Source organism: Callospermophilus lateralis, chromosome 5 (genome assembly GCF_048772815.1).
Source record: "Callospermophilus lateralis isolate mCalLat2 chromosome 5, mCalLat2.hap1, whole genome shotgun sequence".
Taxonomy (NCBI): Eukaryota; Metazoa; Chordata; class Mammalia; order Rodentia; family Sciuridae; genus Callospermophilus; species Callospermophilus lateralis.
Genome location: NC_135309.1, coordinates 115,782,300 through 115,801,267, shown reverse-complemented (window position 1 = coordinate 115,801,267; position 18,968 = coordinate 115,782,300). Strand labels below are relative to the sequence as shown.

Sequence of the window (18,968 nt, the reverse complement as noted above, 5' to 3'; positions counted from 1 at the left end):
CTCCTGTGCAGCAGTCAGTCTTATATGGAAGCAGAATATATTCCTTGAATTTATGAAGAGAGGGACCTTTTTTTTTTTTTAAATCTCATCTGCTGTCTGCTTGCAGTGCTCAATGTCACAGTGTGACATTGAAACATTTCTACAGACCTGTGTGCTGCTTTCCCTTCCATTTCTAATCAGTAATTCCTGAGATTTGAGCTCCTATTCACATCTTAGTCAATTCTTTTGAGGAAGAGGTCCCTTGGGGTCTCTAGTGCCCACGTTCCCCACCAAGGCACTGGCCCTCAAACTGTGCTTAGCCGAATAGTGGTGTTTTGTGAAAGGGACTGAGAGTTTTCATACCTGAAGTTAAATGGTGGCTCTCCTAAATGCACAAAAAAAAAATTAGTGGATAGAATTTCTTCCACTTTAGAATTGTCTCTGCTCCCACACTTAAATCTATGGTGCCTATTAATGCTAGCCTATTCTAAAGTTGATTAAAAGATGTATCTGGTTTTTGCATCAAATTATTGCTGTTTTAGATGAAATCTACCACTAGGTCCCAAGATTTTAAGAGCACTGTCTCCCTTTGCACAGCCACCTTGATGTATGTGGGTACCACTGTCCCAAACATTTGAAAAGTCCAGTTTTCCCACTGCACTAGGCTAGAAGCCCCTGAAGTGGTTGGTTGCTCTACAGTTCTGGGGTGTTATGATCACATTCCGCTGAGATGAGGGAGGATGTTGGAAGTATGCAGTGGTATTGCAATAGACCATACTGGGGAGCCAGGAAGTTTTGAAAAAGAGGCTGGTGGCTACAGGAAGACCAACCTGCCCCCAGGTGGTTTCTCTTTCTCTCTTTATTAAGAGCTCTTCTCTAGAGGTTGTAGAATTTGTCATACTCTCCTATCATTCAATTTGGTAAGCATTGATTCTCACAAATGCTTAATACTTCATTATACTGAATTCCAATCACAGCAAGGAGAGACTTGAACCTGAGCAGAGAACAGTGAGGAACCTACACAGTCACCACTGCCTCTGACCAGAACCCAGATATCACATCTCCCCACCTCCACCCCTGCTCCCCAATTGTTGCATTTTGCATGTCCTTGGCCTCTCACTGTAAATCTGAAGCATTGTCCTCATTACCAAAGGCTCCTCTCTGATCTCAGCCAGGTGCATTTGGAGGCAAGGATGAAGTTTCCTGTAGGACACTATCCTGTGGAAATGTTCCTCAGAGTAGTTCTCTATCCCACAGGAGCTGACCCCATCTCAGATTTTTTTCTTATAAAAGCAAAATAGATCCAATATTTGCCTACTGAAAAAAAAGAGCTAGTACAACTAGGCACAGACTCTTGCCTTTCAGTTGTCTCATAGACCAGACTGAGACTTCATTTTAGAAATTTACAGCTGATTACTCTTTCTTTTTATCAATTTTACAGAGATATGCGAGAAATGAAAAACCTTTTAAGCAAACTCAGGGAAACTATGCCTTTACCATTGAAAAATCAAGGTGAGTCTTGTCATTTCTCTGTGTGGCAAAGGATGTTTTAAACAAGATACATAACTTGGAACTTATTTCTTGAGAAATTAAAGCGGGTGTTTTCCAGAAACAATAGAAAGCATTAAGCATACATTTGTCTTCCTTGGAGGAAATGTAATCACAAAATTGCTTTGAACTGGGTAGAGATATACTCTGACCTAGAAGCAGATTTCTCCCCGACTGACTGCATGCAGTGGCGAGCACCATACCAGATGGGGTCCCACAAAAGGACTGAGAATGTGGCCCTTGTCTCCAAGAGGTTTGCAGCCTAGGGGAGAGACTTAGGAATACTTCCAAAGAAGATCCCTAATATCTACATGTCTAATTATTTAAAAAGTAATAGTAATACTTAACATAAATTGGGAACTTACCATGTCACCATCCTGTACACATACAGTAACTGTACTAAATCATTTAATTATTTTTGTGAGTGTAATGCACGGGATTGAACCCAGGGGCCTCACATGTGCCAAGCAAATGCTCTATCACCGAGCCACCTCAGCTGCTTATTTAATTCTAACAACTTTGAGGGAAATATTATTATTTTTCCGAGGTTACAGGAAACTCAGACATAGAGAGGTTAATTAACTTGTTTAAAGTCACACAGACTGTAAGTAGAAAAATTGGGATGTAGACGTGCAGGTAGTCCATCTCCAGAACTATCTTAAAGTAGACATCCTAACAGAAAAGGAGGGGATATTCACCAGAAAGAGAGAAGGGCGTCTCTATGTTTTTGTTAACTATTGTATCCCCAGTATCTAGAGATAGGGACATAGTAGAATAATACCTGGCACAAATGACAAATGTTTGTTAAAGCTGTACCCAACTTTGCAGGCCTTGGGACTAAGGATGTGGGGGGGGGGTGAGGGAGACGACAAGCACTCTCACAAAGCATATGCAGCTGGAGCAGCTTCAGAGAGTGGCACGGAAAACATGGGGAAAGGCTTTTTGGAGGCAAGTTAGAAACTCCTCTTGTTTCCACTGAGCAAAGCCTAGGCGGGAGAGAGGACACGGTGCTGCCTGCCTTAGAGCGAGGAGGAGGGGAGGAGGAGGATTTGGCAGCAGAGCTGAGGCGCCTCTTGGCTCAGGAAGCAGCTCAGCAGAAGGTAGAGAGGTGGAAGTGAGAACACTAGACGAAGAGGCTGAAAGGCTTAGGAGTAGTGTGGCCTCAGCTGCATGGGGCGAGAGGCAGGGGACTAGCACATCAGGTCACTTCAAGCACCCCCAAAGGGCCTGACCACCAAGGCCAGCTGTCTTGAGCCAAGGGTGTAGTGCTTTTTGAAAAAAAAAGACCACACGTTGTAGTGATGATAGATTGCTCTGATTACAACACGGATTGTTGGTAGAAATAAGCAAAGTTTAGGACAAAGAACCTTGGATTAAAGCTAGCTGCAGTCCAAATGCTGTCACTACCACGTATCAGCTTTTCACCCTAGATAAGTGTTTAACTTCTGGAAATTTTAATTTCCTCATCCCTGAAAGGGGACAATAGTATCACCTACTGCAGAGGGTTGTCTTGAGGATAAAATGAAACAGTGCGTCATATGCCTATTACAAACCTTACTTACGAGGAGCAAATGTTTGACAGATGCTTTATTGTAAGTACTGTTGTTATTACTGGTATTGTTGATATTATTTACTAGCTGACCCACCCAGCTTTGCTCAGGAGAACCCCAAACCACTACTGAATCAAACAGTCCCTATTACCACTCACCATGACCACGTGTTATATCCATGTGAGGCTGGTCTTGAGGCTGCAGTTCATAGCATTGGCTTCTGGACTTGGAAATCATGTCTAAAGTGTCCTTTGTGTCTACTTGGCAAATCTCCCCCATCAATAGCACCAGGTCCCTTGCTGAACCTCACATTCAGTTGCCTAGAAGGAAGACTACCCAGGGTCCCCCAGTCTAAATTTCATGGATGCCATAAAGTCTACATTTTAAATTATGCCATCTTAAACATTCCCTCCATATCCGGTGGTAATTCATTCAGCAGTTTTTGAATTGTACATTAGTGAAAAGACAAATTTTATTCACTTAGTCTATTTTTAGAGAAAGTATAATATAAATATTTTACATAAATTTGTATTATTTTCATAAACAAAAATAAAATTTTAAATACATCTTTAAAATATTAGAATACTAATAAAATACTATGAGTTAAAGGAATAAATAATACAGGGGCTTGAGTCCTGGATCCATATGGAGAATGAAAAGGAAAGAGCTAGGAGGTGTAAGAACTTATTCAGAAGAAAGTAGTACAGTAAGATCTTAATTAAAAAAAATAACTTGGGGTGAAGGATTGGTAGAAATTCAGGTGTCTTCATTTTGGAGGAGAAATGTCAACCCTCAGCACGTGAAGATCTGTGTTCTCTAAATGTTCAACATGTCCCCACAGCATGTTGCCACTGTGAGCTGGCTGATGAGGAAGAGCTTGAGAGATGCCTGCAGGGTCCAGGGAGTGCCTAAGGACAGGAGAACAGGTCTCTTGTGGTCCCTCTGGGAATGTTTTTTGACAAATGCCTATGGCATCATTTTAATGAGCAAATCATATGAGATTCTTCTCTTTGACTGATCCAAGGTGGACTGCCAAGTCTTCTCCATTCAGGTGATTTGTTTATTACACAGGTCTAGTCTAACATGTGCAGGAAACAGTGGGGGGAAATTATGGAAAATTTTTTCCAGTTCTTTTCTGTAGAACATTATTTTCAAAACATGATTCTAACTGGTTGAAAACCTTTATAGAAAGCCATCTGTTTTCTTTCTGGCTTCTTATTTCCTTTCTTTTTTTATTCCATTTACATGTCTGTTTGAAACAGAGAAAAAGGGGAAAGATACCATTCCTGATCCTCGTTTTTCCAACCCAGAGCCCTGACCATGTAATTACCTGCCAGCCAGATCCCCCTCTTCTCCAGGCTCCCTCTCAGCCCTTGTCTCAGAAACTATTCTGTTTTCTTTTTTAGTATTTAAAGATTTAATCATATCTTTCCCTTTCTACACAATCAAAACTTGACTCAACAAAAGTTGACTTCAAATTGATTTTCAGTAGAAAAGAAAGGAGGGTGGCCGAGGGCAGGGATTTTAATGGTTAGCGATGATGGCTTTATTTTAGAGAAAGTCTTTTCTTCCCCATCCTTCCACTTTAAGACTGGAGACAAAGAGGTGCACAAAAAAAGAGCCAGCCACCCTTGTTCTGCTGCAGCTCCCCAGCAGGCTCCAGGCGACACCCAGGTCTCCTGGCTCTCAGCCCGCTGTTCTTTCCACTGCTTCAATGCCCCTCCTGTCCTACATTCTGGGTCACTGGCAGTGCTGTAGGGAGCTTCATTAATTATGATGGTCTTGCTGTGTCAAATGGATTACAAATGGAACCACCTGTGGAGAGCCCGCAAGGTTACTGACAAAGGCTAAAAGGAGATTGGAAAGTGAAGGACAAGCATCTTCTAAATGCACACTGTTATGAAACAAAGCGAATCGCCAGAAATAAATTAAGCCTGAAAGACAGTTTCACCTTTTCTAAAATTCTGACTTAATGCTGTGGGTTGTATTGGTATATTCAGTCTTGCATAGAATTCCATTGTTGATACCACGCATGAGAATCAGCCTGGAGTAGGTAAATCAGGAATCAAATCTGCTCTAGAATGAATGCTCACATGTGGACAGTCCTGCTCCAGATTAAACTGAGCCTATGAACTGTTCTCCCAGATTTATATCCTCCAACCACTCTGATTTGGACCACTGTATGTAAAACCAATCTGGCCATATCAGATAAAAGATATCTGGATATCTGGCTAAAGAGCACTGGGAAGTTATGCTCCCTCTGTCCTGGAGGTGACCTTTCAAAGTCCTTTTCCCAGGGCCTCAACTGAAGACATTCTGTGTTACCAGGTAGTGTTGGAAAGCTCTTCTGGGCAATTTTACCAGTAGCCCCATATCCTTTGTAATCTCCACAACCTTTTATCCAGCTTTCAATGTGACAAATGTAATCCCTCTCCTCCAATCTAATCCATGCATCAATTCTAATGCATTACTCTATGTTGAGTCTCTACTCACAAATGTTAAATATCTACTGAAGGAAGAACAAATCTCACTCTAGTATCCATTGTCCTTATCACCATCCAACATGTGATGGTCACCTATGATGTGTCAAATTCTGTGCCAGATCTGGGGATAAATCCCTGCACTGCACCACCCCACCCCGATGCTGCCACCCAAGGCAGAATTGACTGAGAATCACCTGGGAAGCTTTTCCAGATGGCCCATGCCTCCCTCATAGAGATTGTGGTAAAGTGTTCAGAGAAGGCATGTGAACTCCAAAAAGGACTCTCCCTGCCACTGCCACCCGCCCCCATCTATGTTACCATTAAGATACAAAGATGAGCACTTAGAATATAATAATGCCAAAGTGATTACACACAGGTTGCTACAAGATTATATTGGATTCTCACTTAGCCTGAATTTGAGTTGAAATGGGGAAGCATTTGAGCTTGCTTTTTGGAAAGTATCCAAACTGAGACTTTTTAAGGTGAGTAGGAGTTACTCAAAAAAAAAAAAAAAAAAAAAAAAAAAAGATGGGGTAAAGATTACCTAGACCCAAGGATCTAGATATGAGTAGATACAGCACAGAGCATTTCTTTTAAAAACTACAGCTCTTCGGTAGTTAGGAAAGTGGTTAGATGGAGGCTTAAGAAAGATGAGAGGGCTGGGAATGTAGTTCAGTGGTAGTGCTCTTCCATGTGTGAGGCCCTTGATTTGATTCCCAGAACAGAGAGAGAGAGAGAGATGAGAGAAGTAGGTGGGCTATACCTTAAGGCACCTGTAAGCCACATTAGGAGGGTTGTATTTTTATCCTGGAGCTGCTGGGAGGATGTAGTTAGGAGAAAAGTGCAGTATTCCAAGTGAGAAATGCTAAAGATCTGACTTAAAGCTAAAAGATTGGAAAGGGTAATATGGCTAATCAGAGGTGGTGCATGACAGAGAAGGCAGAATCAGGAATGAAACCCGGGGTCAAACTTGGAAAGTGATTGAAAAATGGTATCAATCATTAAGCTAGAGAGAACAGAGGAGAAGCCTTAGAGATAGAGAATGATTAAGGTGTTGGATATGAGGAACCTCCAGGAGCACAGTGCTCAGTGGTTGGTAGTGCTGAAGTGAACATTTAATCCAGGAGGACAGAAACAGAGCTGACCATCTTCCACAATGGTCACTGAAGCCCCACAAATAGTTGAGACCACTCATGGGAAGTGTGCAGAGAGAAGAGCCCTGGAATGCCAAAAGTTAAGGTTGGACAGAAAAAGAGAACAGTCTACAAAAAGGCCTGAGAAGAAATCCAGGAAAGCATTATGAAATAAAGAGAGTAACGAGGAAAGAATGGCTACTAGGGCAGGGTGATGAAGCCAGATAAGAACCAAAGGTGTTCACAGGATTCAGCAGCAAGGTGTGACTGTGGTAGTGGTGTGGCTGGCAAAAGCAAATTACGAGGAATCTGGGATATGGAAACCTGGCTGACGATGGTCAGAGAGTTAGTGGTAGTCAAAAGCTGGGGCAGAAAGGGTAAATGTATGAATATTTTCATGAAGAGTTGCTTACAGGGTGGTGAGAAGACATGATTGCATGCAGATAATGTGCCAAGACCTATAACAATTGTTTATAGAAGGAATGGGAGCATAACAGAATGCAAAAGCATGGAACAGTCAGAAAAGACTTTGTGGGGGAGGAAAAAAGTGTTTAATCTTGGATATTAGCTTATCATTCATCTAAGGAGGGAGGACTTTTCTGGGGTAAAAAAAAAACAGCATGAATAAAGCAGGGAGGCAAGGGAAGGTGTGGGCATACTTAGGTTCTGTTTAATATCCTCCTTCGTAAACCCTTAATTTCAACCAGACTAGACTGTTCACTTGAATCCAGATTAGCAGCCTTTTATCACCTCCATATCTTTGTCTATAGTGTTCTCTTTATTCCAAATGCCCACCCACTGCAACAAACATCCAAGTTTTCCTCATTTCTTGTGGTCCAGAATGATCACTAGGACCTCCCAGAAGCTTGCATGAATGTTTTTCTTCTCCTCTAAATGAGAGCAATCCTTTGTCCCCTCCCCTTGGGAACTCTCATTGCACTATATTTGGAGATCTCTTATAGCATTGTAATGAAGCCTCATAATTACTGAAGGAACTATCCTTGCATCCAGGGACCATCTTTTTGTTGGGACTCATCTTGATATTACTCTCAGTACCCAACATAGAGCCTTACACTTAGCAGGTTCATTTGTGGTTTTCAAAGTGTGGTCTCAGAACCAGCAGCTTTAGCATGTCTGGGTAATTGTAAGAAAGACTGATTCTCTGACTTCACCCACAACATGTTAATCCACAACCTCTGCGGGTGTTACCAACAATCTGTGCTTCAGCAAGCCCTTGGATGATGTTTATGCAGCTAGTATTTGAGAACCACTGAGATCCTGGAACACAAACATGAAACTGTAGTTTCTTTATCAGTGTTTTTTCTTATTATATCCAAGAACACAGCTTTAAACCCATGCAACATATTCTCTGTATAAGAAAGTTGAGGAATTTATTAGCCAAGAAACTTGAGCAATAAAGAAATGGTATCCTTGTGTCCTGCAGGATTCCAGTCTCTGGTTTGAGTAACATTCAAGAACTAAATATCAAATGAATAGAGTTTGACCTTCCTGATGGCTAAATTCCATATATTCCCTTGTCTTTAAACTTTGCCCTTTCCTTTCATTTCTCCCCTTCCTTTCCCCACTTTTCATTTTCACATTTAAAGCTGTCCTTGGTTACATTCTCCTGATATTGTGCACTTTGGAGAAAAGTCTTAATTAGTAAACCATATCCAAACAAACAGTTGCAATAAAACCCAAAGATTTTCCAACGAGTTCAAGTGGATTAGCCCAGACAATTTAGAATGAGTAGGGAAATGTTCCATTTTGCTCATATTCTTTCAGCAACCCTTTGCTTCAGAGACAGGATTTCAATCAGTGTAAAGAGACATCTTTTCTTGGAGTCTAATTCACTTCAAACCATTCTAGGCATACTTCCTGCTTGGTGAATTTCAGCATTTACTGAAATCTCAGTTTCCTGTGGTGTAGAAAGCTGCTCTGAATTTTTGCCAAGAAGTTCTGCGCTTTTGTGTCTCTTCAGCCCTAGGTGATAATCAGACAAGCTCTGGGCTGGGCAAAGGTGTCACAAAGATTCCCCAAATCAGCAGTGTCCTTAACAGGCAGCCTGTTCTTTGCTTAATGTCTAAGCACCTTCCCCACAAGTCCTAACACTTCTATCCTATTGTGAGTGACATGTATTTATGACATATATATGTAATATATGTGTGTTATGTATACAGTGACATATATAAGTGCAGCATATATACCCCATGTGTGTGTGTGTGTGTGTGGTGTATGTGTGTGTGTGTGTGTGTGTGTGTGTATGTGCATGTATGTGTATGGGCACATAATGTATACAAATGCATCTATGAAGAAGATTAGATGAGAAGAATTTCAATACCAAAAAAGCTATACAACTGAAAGCCTTTTTGATTCACTGTAATGAATGAACAAGATTCAGTCTTAATAAAGATCACATAATATCTGTGTATAATAACTGTGTGCATTTAAAACATTAAAAATGGAACTAAATATCTGACCACAGCATACAGAGGCACACTTTCATTTATAAAAACAACATTGTGGCATACATTTCATCATATAATGAGAACAATACACGTCAGAATTGCATTTTATAATATATATATAAAGACCAGTTAAGTCTCTTCTCAAATCTGCTAAGTATTAGGGGGAAGGAAAGCAGGAAATGTAGGATTTTGGAAGATAGATCTTCCAAGTCTTAAAAAAGTGAAAATATAAAAACTCTTTCTTCAAGATATGTGTATGTGTGTGTGTGTTTGTGTGTGTGTATATATATAATCTGAGATATATATATATACATATATATACATTTGTGTATATATATATATATATATATATATATATATTTTTTTTTTTCCTCTCTAGTTCTGATGACTCTGTTCTAGGGAAGCATTGAATTGTAGGTCAACTTGAGTTTCAAGATGTGTAGTTACCCTTCAGTGTTTTACAGAGTCTCCTAAAATCTTTGCCATCTCCAGTTAGGTTAAGCTTATTCTTAACCATTTGTTGGTTAAAGAAATAAGAGTCCTAGAAATGATGATAAAGTGACTTATGATTTTTTTCTGTCCCAAATCTATCATGGTTCATCTCCAAGAGATTATCTTGAAAAATGAGGTTCATGCATATTATTAGACATTGCTTTCAGTAACTTCATCCTTTGGGGACAAATTAATGCTAAAAGAAAGATGCTCTGTTTCTAGCTCTCAAACTGTTGATGTCCAGATTATCATAAATTATATTTCACTATGGAAAGGGAAAAAATAGTCCTTTTAACAGAATCTAAGTTTTGAGAAAAAATTTTAATCTATGGAGACTGGATAAAGGATTGTGTTTAAATCATTTTATGTGCCCAACTGGGGTATCTGTTTTCTTCTCTGGCTTGGACTTATAAATATTTAAAATAGTGTTCCCTTCTAAAGACTACTGTCAGTTTTGGTGGACAAGGCCCATTTACAAATAACACATGGAAGTCTTTAAGGATGGGGAGGAAAAGCTGGGGAATTGGATGATACAGTTTAATGTAAGAGGACCAGAAACCAAGATTTTTTAAAATATTTTTAATTATAGATGGATACAATATCTTTATTTTATTTGTTTATTTTTATGTGGTGCTGGGAATCAAACCCAGTGCCTCAGCCTCATGTATGCTGGGTAAGCACTCTACCACTGAGCCACAACCCCAGCTCCAGGACTTTTTTTTTTTAACCTGACAGTTTCCTAAGCAATTAGGCTCAGTTATCAAGAAAAACAAGCCCTTACCTACAAACCAGTTCTATTGAGGTGAAGCATTCCATCACGGAATCCATCTCTTCATTTAATTCTGGACTTTTGCAGATTTTCTGTCTCCTTTAAGGTTAGGGTAGGGAAAGGGGGATCCCCTAAGCCCCACTCTGAAGGACACTTAAGATTCACCAGTCCCACCCAGTCCTTTTGTTCCAGTCAGACCATGTGCTAGCATCACCCCAGTTGGCATTTTCCAGGCCATTCCTTGTGTGCCCCCAGGTTCTGAGATCCCCACAGCCCAATTCTACTCCAACAGGATCTTTCTACCCTCTCTGTCTTTTGGACTGCACTATTTAACAAACAAACAAACACAAAAAGCAATCTGTTTAACCAGATCTGGCTTACTGATTTAATTCTTCCTCTACTTGCAAAATAATTCAAACCAAAACTTAGAAATTCAACAGTTCAATCTTCTCTGGATGCCTTTATGAAATAAATATATAGAAAATGTTGGGGAAAGACCCAACAGGAAATATCTGAAGACATGCAATTCCTGAGACATGAAGGAAGTGAATATTGCTAGGGTAATAATGGTCCTATGTAAAGGAAAAGACTTAACAATGGCTGTATTACCTGAGTGCTTCCTCTCTATGCAAGGCACTTAGTGCAAGGCACTAAACTACCCACCTGAGCTGAGTGTTTTTCATAGCTTATTTCATTTAATCATCACCTAAAGTAAGTATTATTATTAAATCCTAATTTATAGACCAGGAAACTGAAGCTTAGTGAGCTTAAGTTACATGTTCAACATCACAGAACTAGTAAATAGTAGAGGTAAATTGAGAAAAGAAGCCAGCACACACTCTTTCTAGTAAGCTATATTCTTCTCCTAACTCAAAGATTGCCTCTAAGCAGTTTTTCATTTAATTCTGAGTAGTGATTCTCAATCTTGGGCTATTTTGCCCCTCCTCTAGGGGACATTTTGTTATAATCTGGGAACATTTTTGGTTTGTCTCAACTGACATGAGAGTGTTCTTGATGTCCTAGAAAGTAGAGACCAAGGATATTGCTAACTACGCAAAGCTCAGGATGGCCTCCCACAATAAAGAATTAATTTTCTGTTCTAAAATGTCAACAGCGCTGAGGTTGAAAAAGCTTGATTCAAGGGATCATGGATTTTTTTAAAGCCAATTCATAAAGAGCAGTTTTTGTCTATACCTCAATCATATGTACATTCTGTCCCCTCACAGATGACAGCAGCCTTCTGAATCTAACTCCCTACCCTCTGGTTAGAAGACGGAAGAGAAGGTTCTTTGGGCTGTGTTGTCTCGTCTCAAGCTAGGCTCTTCTTCTTCCTGAAGCCCACCACTGAAAACACCTGGAAAAAAAAATTACAAAACCGGAGGACCTCCGGACAGCTGGACCACACAGTGATGGGTTTTTGACTATGTTTTCTATGCTTCCTTCTTATTACTTTTATCCGCCTCTCCCTACCCTTTTAAATGATTTTACACTTGAAAGCAGCTGCCTTCAAGAGAGAAAAAAAAAAAAAGAACAGAATCAAAAAGCAGGCTGTTTTTAAAAGGATTTTTAAAGCTGACATTGTGCATGTCTGCTCCAAACCATGCCATAACAGATGCAAGGATTATGATTTTTAAATCATTTAAAGGTTTTTTAAATGTATTATACAGAGAAAATTTATTTCACTTATAATAGTCTATCTATAGCTCTTGCTGATCTCAACAATTTATCATAAATGAAAAAAGTCTTTAAACATAGAAATTATTTAAAACTGCAAAACTGTGTTCAAATATTCAATCTATCAATATCATTAGAAATATTATAATCAAACATACACCACCTCACCTATTGCTTTCTCTGCACTCATTTAAGTTTAGTCTTCCATTCTGTCAGAATCTAAAAGCTTCAACATAAAAATATCTTAATTTATAATGCAACAAAAATCATATATGAAAAATATTTAATTTTGTAAATATACAATAATCCTAATAACTTCGTACAATGCATATGGGCAACTAAGTTCCCTTTGATCCAATGGTGTCTTTTTCAGCTTCTTGGAGAATGAAGTTATCCAGTTAGGAAATGGTGTAGTAACATATACAATTACCCTCCAATGTAAAATTGAATATTATCACATTTCGTTCTAATTGAAATTTGAAGCATGGTGTCTGCACCTCAGCATAGTGTTAAATCTTATAGGGCATGCTGGAATTAGCTCTGATCGTAAAAATATTTAACATTTTACATTATTAATAAAAAAATTTTAGTTAAGCTAAGCTTGTCTCATTTTAGATGACTATGCAGATATGACTTTTCCAATGTGTACTTGGTGTCTTGTCTTATGCTTAGAATCTTGAAAGCAGGACACATTAAGCAATACTATATTTTAGAAAGGAGGAAGCCACATGCTTTGTTTATCTGCTCCAGACTTCATTGTGATCTTCCTCCACTAAACTTGTATCATGGTATAAATTTTGTTATATTTTCCCCTGCTCTTCCTTTGACCTATTTCCCACACAGAATTTCCTGTGGTTTGAAAGATCAAGTCTTTGCACTTCTTTTCTTGTTTCACATAGTCTGAACAATTGTCAAGTCGGACAAGAGATACCAGGGTCCAGTACAATAGAAGAAGGAGCTAGATGCCTACAAGTGGTTTACCCAAGATACAACTTTAATCTTAACCCTGTATAGGCACTTATATATACACCAATACTGTGACCTAAAAACTAAATATATTAAAGCTTTTAGCTTTCATGAAGATGAAGAGAGTAAATAATTATTCTATTAGGTTGAATTATATGAAATTGCTGGTATTTGACTGTTTTGACCTACAAAATAGCATTTTCATATAGTTCATTCTATTGGAATAGTCTTCTAGCTCCTTGTATTGAAAGCAATCAAAAGGATTAAAGGGTTGGAGGAGAACTCAAAAGGCTAGTCAGGTCTCTATTTTGATTACACCAGCTATTTATTGACCTTATTCTTGGAGTCCAGAGTTGTGTTTCAAAGGACTGGTAATGAATATGGGGTTACAGGTATTCTGGCCTTCCACAAACAGAAGTACCCCAGACAAGTCATACGAGAAAAATCACAATTTTCTTTGTTAAATAGTGTAAAACACTGTGGGACCATGCTATTTAAAAACTCAGTTGAATACTCCCTTAGAAAGCAAGCAACCACTCCCAGACTCAGCTGGTCTGCCCACTTTGATTTTTACAAATCAATCTTGATTAAAGCTTAATATTTTTTCCTGTATCTGATTCATTTTCATCCCCTGAGCTTATTTTATTTAAAGGCCTGTTTTCAAAATTATGAGTAGCCCAAATTGGCATGCTCTCAGCTCCCATCTCTGCCCTCTCCCACCCTTTGACTATATTGACCTCCTAGCTTCAATCTTGTTCCTACTAATCCATGCAAAGCTACTAACTGATAAGTCTGACCTTGGTGTTCAGCACGTTCTTCTAAATGCCTGACCTAAATCACTTCTGCTTGGTTAATTTGTGCTCACTCTCGCCTTAGTCTCTGTGTGAAGTAACACTTACCTTCTGTGCAATTGTCCTTTATACAGCTGAAGACTGTTAATAAATTCAGGTCTCACCTCCATGTCTGGGAAGCCTGTAGTAGCTACTCATGGAGATGGGAATTTGTCTAATTACTTAGCCAGACTTTCCATATCTAAGGTAATATATTCAGCCACCTTATCTTTTATTCATAGTGCCTGTTTTCCAGCCTTCGATCAGTTTTATAGTTCCTGTAGACACACTCCAAGATTTATAGATGTCCTTGCAGTAGCAGGTCCTAAAAATTACATTTAGTACTCAAAGTTCTGATAACCTACATTGGCTCCTAGCTGCAATAGGTAATCTACCATCTCCCATTAGATATGCCAGCACAACCTTTAAGAGCTACCCCTCTCTACTCTCACCTACCCAAGGACTTTCTCAGGTGTGGTCTCATGAGATAAAGTTCTGCTGTCTTGGCTTCCTGATAGTGATTTGCTTTGAGATTGGCAATAACATTGAGCTGATCTCAAGGGTAAGAAGAGAATTTTGAGCCTATTTTCTCATGTGTACCCACAAACTTGAAACAGAAAAGGATGTAAATTTTTGTGGCACACACTCACTTATTTGACCACCATATTTGTAATATCCTATGTTGGTTTTCCCCCCAGATTACAACAATAATATGTGTTCCTTGTGGGAAACCTGAAAAATACCACCTCATATAAGGAAAATAAAAATCAACGAAATTTCACCAAAATCATTGCACTTAAAGCCCCCTGGATTTTAGATCAGTCAGGGGACTGGGCCCAAAGGCACTTTAGGAAAAGATGAGTAAAATGCCTACAAGTCCAAGGTATCACTTTGAAAATCTCTCTGCTTATATTGCATCTAGGTGCAGACTCACTGCAAAGAGAACTTTAGAAATAGAACAGTATGGTGCCTCCTCAAGTGAATTAAAGCTCTTGGGGTAAATTCTGAATTCTGCCTGACCATTTTGTTCCTCTGTGCCCCTGTGAAAACTGTTGAGATGTTCAGTGTTTGGTAATACTGCCACCTACTGAAAGCTGGGCTTCAGAATAAGGGGAAATAAACAGAGTATAAAACCATAGTATTTATTTAAGAAAGGGAACAAATGGGGCCAGATTAATAATGATCCTGTCTGGAATTTCAGACTCTGAAAGTCTTGACATTGAAAGAATTAAGGCTGTCATACAGCTTAACTTCCTATCCCTCAACCCCATACTTAGCAATGTTTATTACTGCTGGTGTTCTAGAATGTCACCAAAAGGAAAGCATTCAACCTTTAGGTAACTATAGGCAGACTAAGAAAAAGCAGTGGTACTAGTGGTCTCACTAAAATTAAACACACAGTCTACAATTAACCCAAGAACAAAAAAAAATCAAGCACATTATAAATATAACATTTCAAATTTGAGAAAACATTGAATTATTAAACAACTTTTATTGGGATAACGGATTAGACATTTATTGGGAGAAACATTAGAACTATACCTCATAACTTTCATCCAAATAAATTCTAAATTAAATAAAGATAAAAATGTTAAAGCGCATAATTAATTGTACAAAAGGATTAGCAGGCAACATGGATGAAGATGCTATTTTAGTGTGGAAAAAGACAAACAATCAAACAAACAAACAAAAAAGCCTTTCTAAGCATGATGCCAAAGGTAATAATTGTAAGGAAAAGATGGATGGATTGGACTGATTCAAAATCAAAAATTCCTTTGAAAAAACACCAAATTAAGAGAAAATATTATTTTTAATATATGAAACAGAGTCTAGATCTCAAATATATACCAAGAGTTTAAATACTACTGCTTTAGGGAAGTTTTCATGGTTTATAACCCCCCAAGCTTTTTTCACTATTGCTTGTTTAATTGTCTGGTTATCCTGCTAAATTGGAAGTAGAGATGACAACAACCAAGACTATTTTGCTTACTTTGTTTTCCCAACTACTAACACAGCTCTAGACACACAGAAAATACTGAAAACATTTATTGAGTGAGTGAATAATGAATGAATGACATGAGTGATATTTTATGACTCAAAAAAGAAGCAAACTTTCCAGTAGAAAATTGAAGTAAGGACACAAAGTGGCAATGTATCATAACTTAAAATAATAGTTGAACTACTAGTAATAAAAAATGCAAATTAGTCTGACAAACTCCCTTTTACATCTCAGAAAGGCTGAGAGTTAAAGAATTAAATTAAGTTTCCAGGGACAACTAAGAAGTATGGAAATGAACATTCTCTTACAGTCAACAGGAGTGTAAATTGATTCAACCTTTCTGGAAAATATCTTGGCACTACATTTTTCCTGTATGCCCAGTAATTCCATGTTAGGTAAATTTTCCTTTAACATTTTCAGCAAAAAAAAAAAAGGAGTAAAGATGCATTTATTCATTATACAAATATATGCAAGAAAAGACGTTTATAGCAGCATTATTGGAGAAGTAGGAAAATGTAAATAAGCCTACATTATATGGTTAGTTGAATAAAGTACCTCATCCAATGGAATTCTGTGCACCAATAAAGAATAAGCTCTATGTATATGTATTGAAATGTACAGGTTAGATTATGAAATGAATAAAAGGAAGTCGCAGAAGAATACCATATGATCCCTTTTAAAAACATACAGACACATGTGTGCATTGGAGTCTGAAAGGATGCTTGCCAAAGGATAACAGAATTTATCTCTGGGAGGTGAGATTTGGAGCAGTTATATTTTATTTTGCATATCTGTAATTTCTAATTTTTCCACATGAGCATGTAGTATCTGTATAATTTTTTCAGGGAATAAACAATGATGTTCACAATATATATTAAATGAAAAACATGTTATAAACAGTATGTATACTATGATATAATATTTGTAAAAAGAAAATTATATATAAATATATCCATGTATGTATATATATATGCATAAGCAAGCTAGAAGGACACACATTACAATGTTAATAGCAGTTATCTATGGGTAGTGGGATTATGGGTGATTATTTTTTCTTTTGCTTTTCTGTGTTTTCTAATTTTTTCTACAATGAACATGTATTACTTGTGTAATAAAGACTAATAATAAAAGTTTTAAAAATATGTAAAAGTGAGAGACATTATGAATCACCACTTCTCCTACCCCATCCTACCCCTTACTTGGCTTATTCCATGTTATTAAATTGTAAGCAGAGGGATGTGGAGAGGAAATGCCAGGGCACCAGACTGAAGATAAAAGAAAAAGAGGAGTGGGAGGAAACAAGGAGGGGAAAATGGAGCAAGACAGCAAGGAAGGAAGGAAGGAAGGAAGGCAAGAGAAAAAAAAATTGTTAAGTTAATGAGAACAAAAACAGTCTTTGGAAACTTTTTTTTTTACTAACAATAGCAAAAATTTTTAAATAACGTTCATTTGAGAGCTTCATCAAATACATAGTGAAGAAATATTATTTATTAATAGGGTGCACACACACATCTGTAGAGACATCTAAGAATTAAATTCTGATAGAAGGTAACCCACAAATCTACTTGATAGTCAAACTACTTAGTGCAGCTGCTGTCAAGGGCTGTGCTGTGCAAGTTAGAGTTACACAGTCCTGATCTCAGATGTGCTCAAACCAAGTACCTGGCTATAGCTGGCTATTTCAGTACTCATTATCTCCTTTTTTGTCTTTAGTAATAAAGACCCTAAGTATCAGGGACATATGGCCATCTAAAGTAAAGACTTTGTTTCTCAAGCTCCTTTGGAGGTGGGTGTGGCTATAAAACTAATTTTGACCAAAGGTATATGAGTGAAAGTGTGCAATTCCCAGGTAACATCCTTGAAACAGGAAGTGTGCATCCCATGCTCTTCTTTCCTTCCCTTTAGACTACAATGAGAACAAGAGTGTAAAAGCTGAAGCAACCATGTCAGACCCAGAAATGCAATCACATGTGGTTAGCAGAAGTTCCTTAGAAGGCCTGGGTCATCAATTTCCATTATATTAAATATGGAAACCATTCCATCAATCAAGTCACTTCTATCTTGTTAAAAGCATTAGTAGGATGAATCCTTGTATAGAAGAACCTATTCACTGAATTAATTAGCTTCTCTAAATTTCAATTTCTTAATGGGAAAAAAAGGAGGACTATAATCCCATCATCACAAGAGATTCAACCAAATAATTTTCTAATAACTCATTTCAAACACAAACTCCTTTATGAGAAAAGCCAAACAACTAAAACATTATAGGTACTGTGTTGGAGAACAGCAGAAGAAAGGGGAAACTTTTCAAAACACTTTTAAATTGTGTTTTGAATCAAATATGCAATTTATTTCCATATGGAAAAGAAACTAAACTTGAGTCCTGTCTCAAACCATACATAAAAAAATAATTCTAAACAAAAAATTCCAAGTTGATAACTATATTAGTCAGCTTTCTATCATTGGGACCAAAATATCTGACAAGAACAAATTGGAGTGGAATGAATTTGACATAACTTTCCGATATGTGTGTGTGTATGTACGTATGTCTGTATATATGTATTGTCATATATATATATATATATATATATATATATATATATATATACATATCATCATCATCATCATCATATACATTTACATATATAAGAAAGTAATTTTTTAAAAAAACGTGGATAAATGGCAGAAAGATCAATAGATGGAAAGGAGCAGAAGGGTGGGGAAAGGAAAGGAGAAGTAAAGGCACTAAGGACCAAATTAGAACAAGATATATTTTCCATACTTTTATAATTATACTAAAATGGTTCTACTGTTAAGTATAACTAAATAGAACCAATTAACAAAAAACAAACTAGAGGAGGAAAGGTTTATTTTGTCTCACAGTTTCAGAGCTTTCAGTCCATTGGTCAGGCAGAATATCATGGCAAAAGGGCATGGAGAGGAAAGATGCTCAGCTCATGGTAGTTGGGAAGCAGAGGAGGGCAGCTGGGATAAGATATAGTCCCCAAGAACACATACACATCTGTGATCTAATTTTTCCAACCATGTCCCACCTGCTTACAGTTTCTACCACCTCC

The 18,968-nt window shown here is 37.8% G+C and overlaps 1 protein-coding gene across 1 annotated transcript in view; it reads left to right on the top strand.

Annotated features, from left to right (window-relative positions):
* The window catches only part of Rgs7bp (regulator of G protein signaling 7 binding protein), a 97,731-nt gene extending 80,738 nt beyond the window's left edge, over positions 1-16,993 (top strand). The window contains exons 5-6 of the mRNA XM_076857230.1: positions 1,421-1,491; positions 11,649-16,993. Coding sequence (XP_076713345.1) covers positions 1,421-1,491; positions 11,649-11,740 — 163 coding nt within the window. The 3' untranslated portion in view covers positions 11,741-16,993. The remainder of the gene's footprint in view (positions 1-1,420; positions 1,492-11,648) is intronic.
* Positions 16,994-18,968: the final 1,975 nt, after the last annotated feature.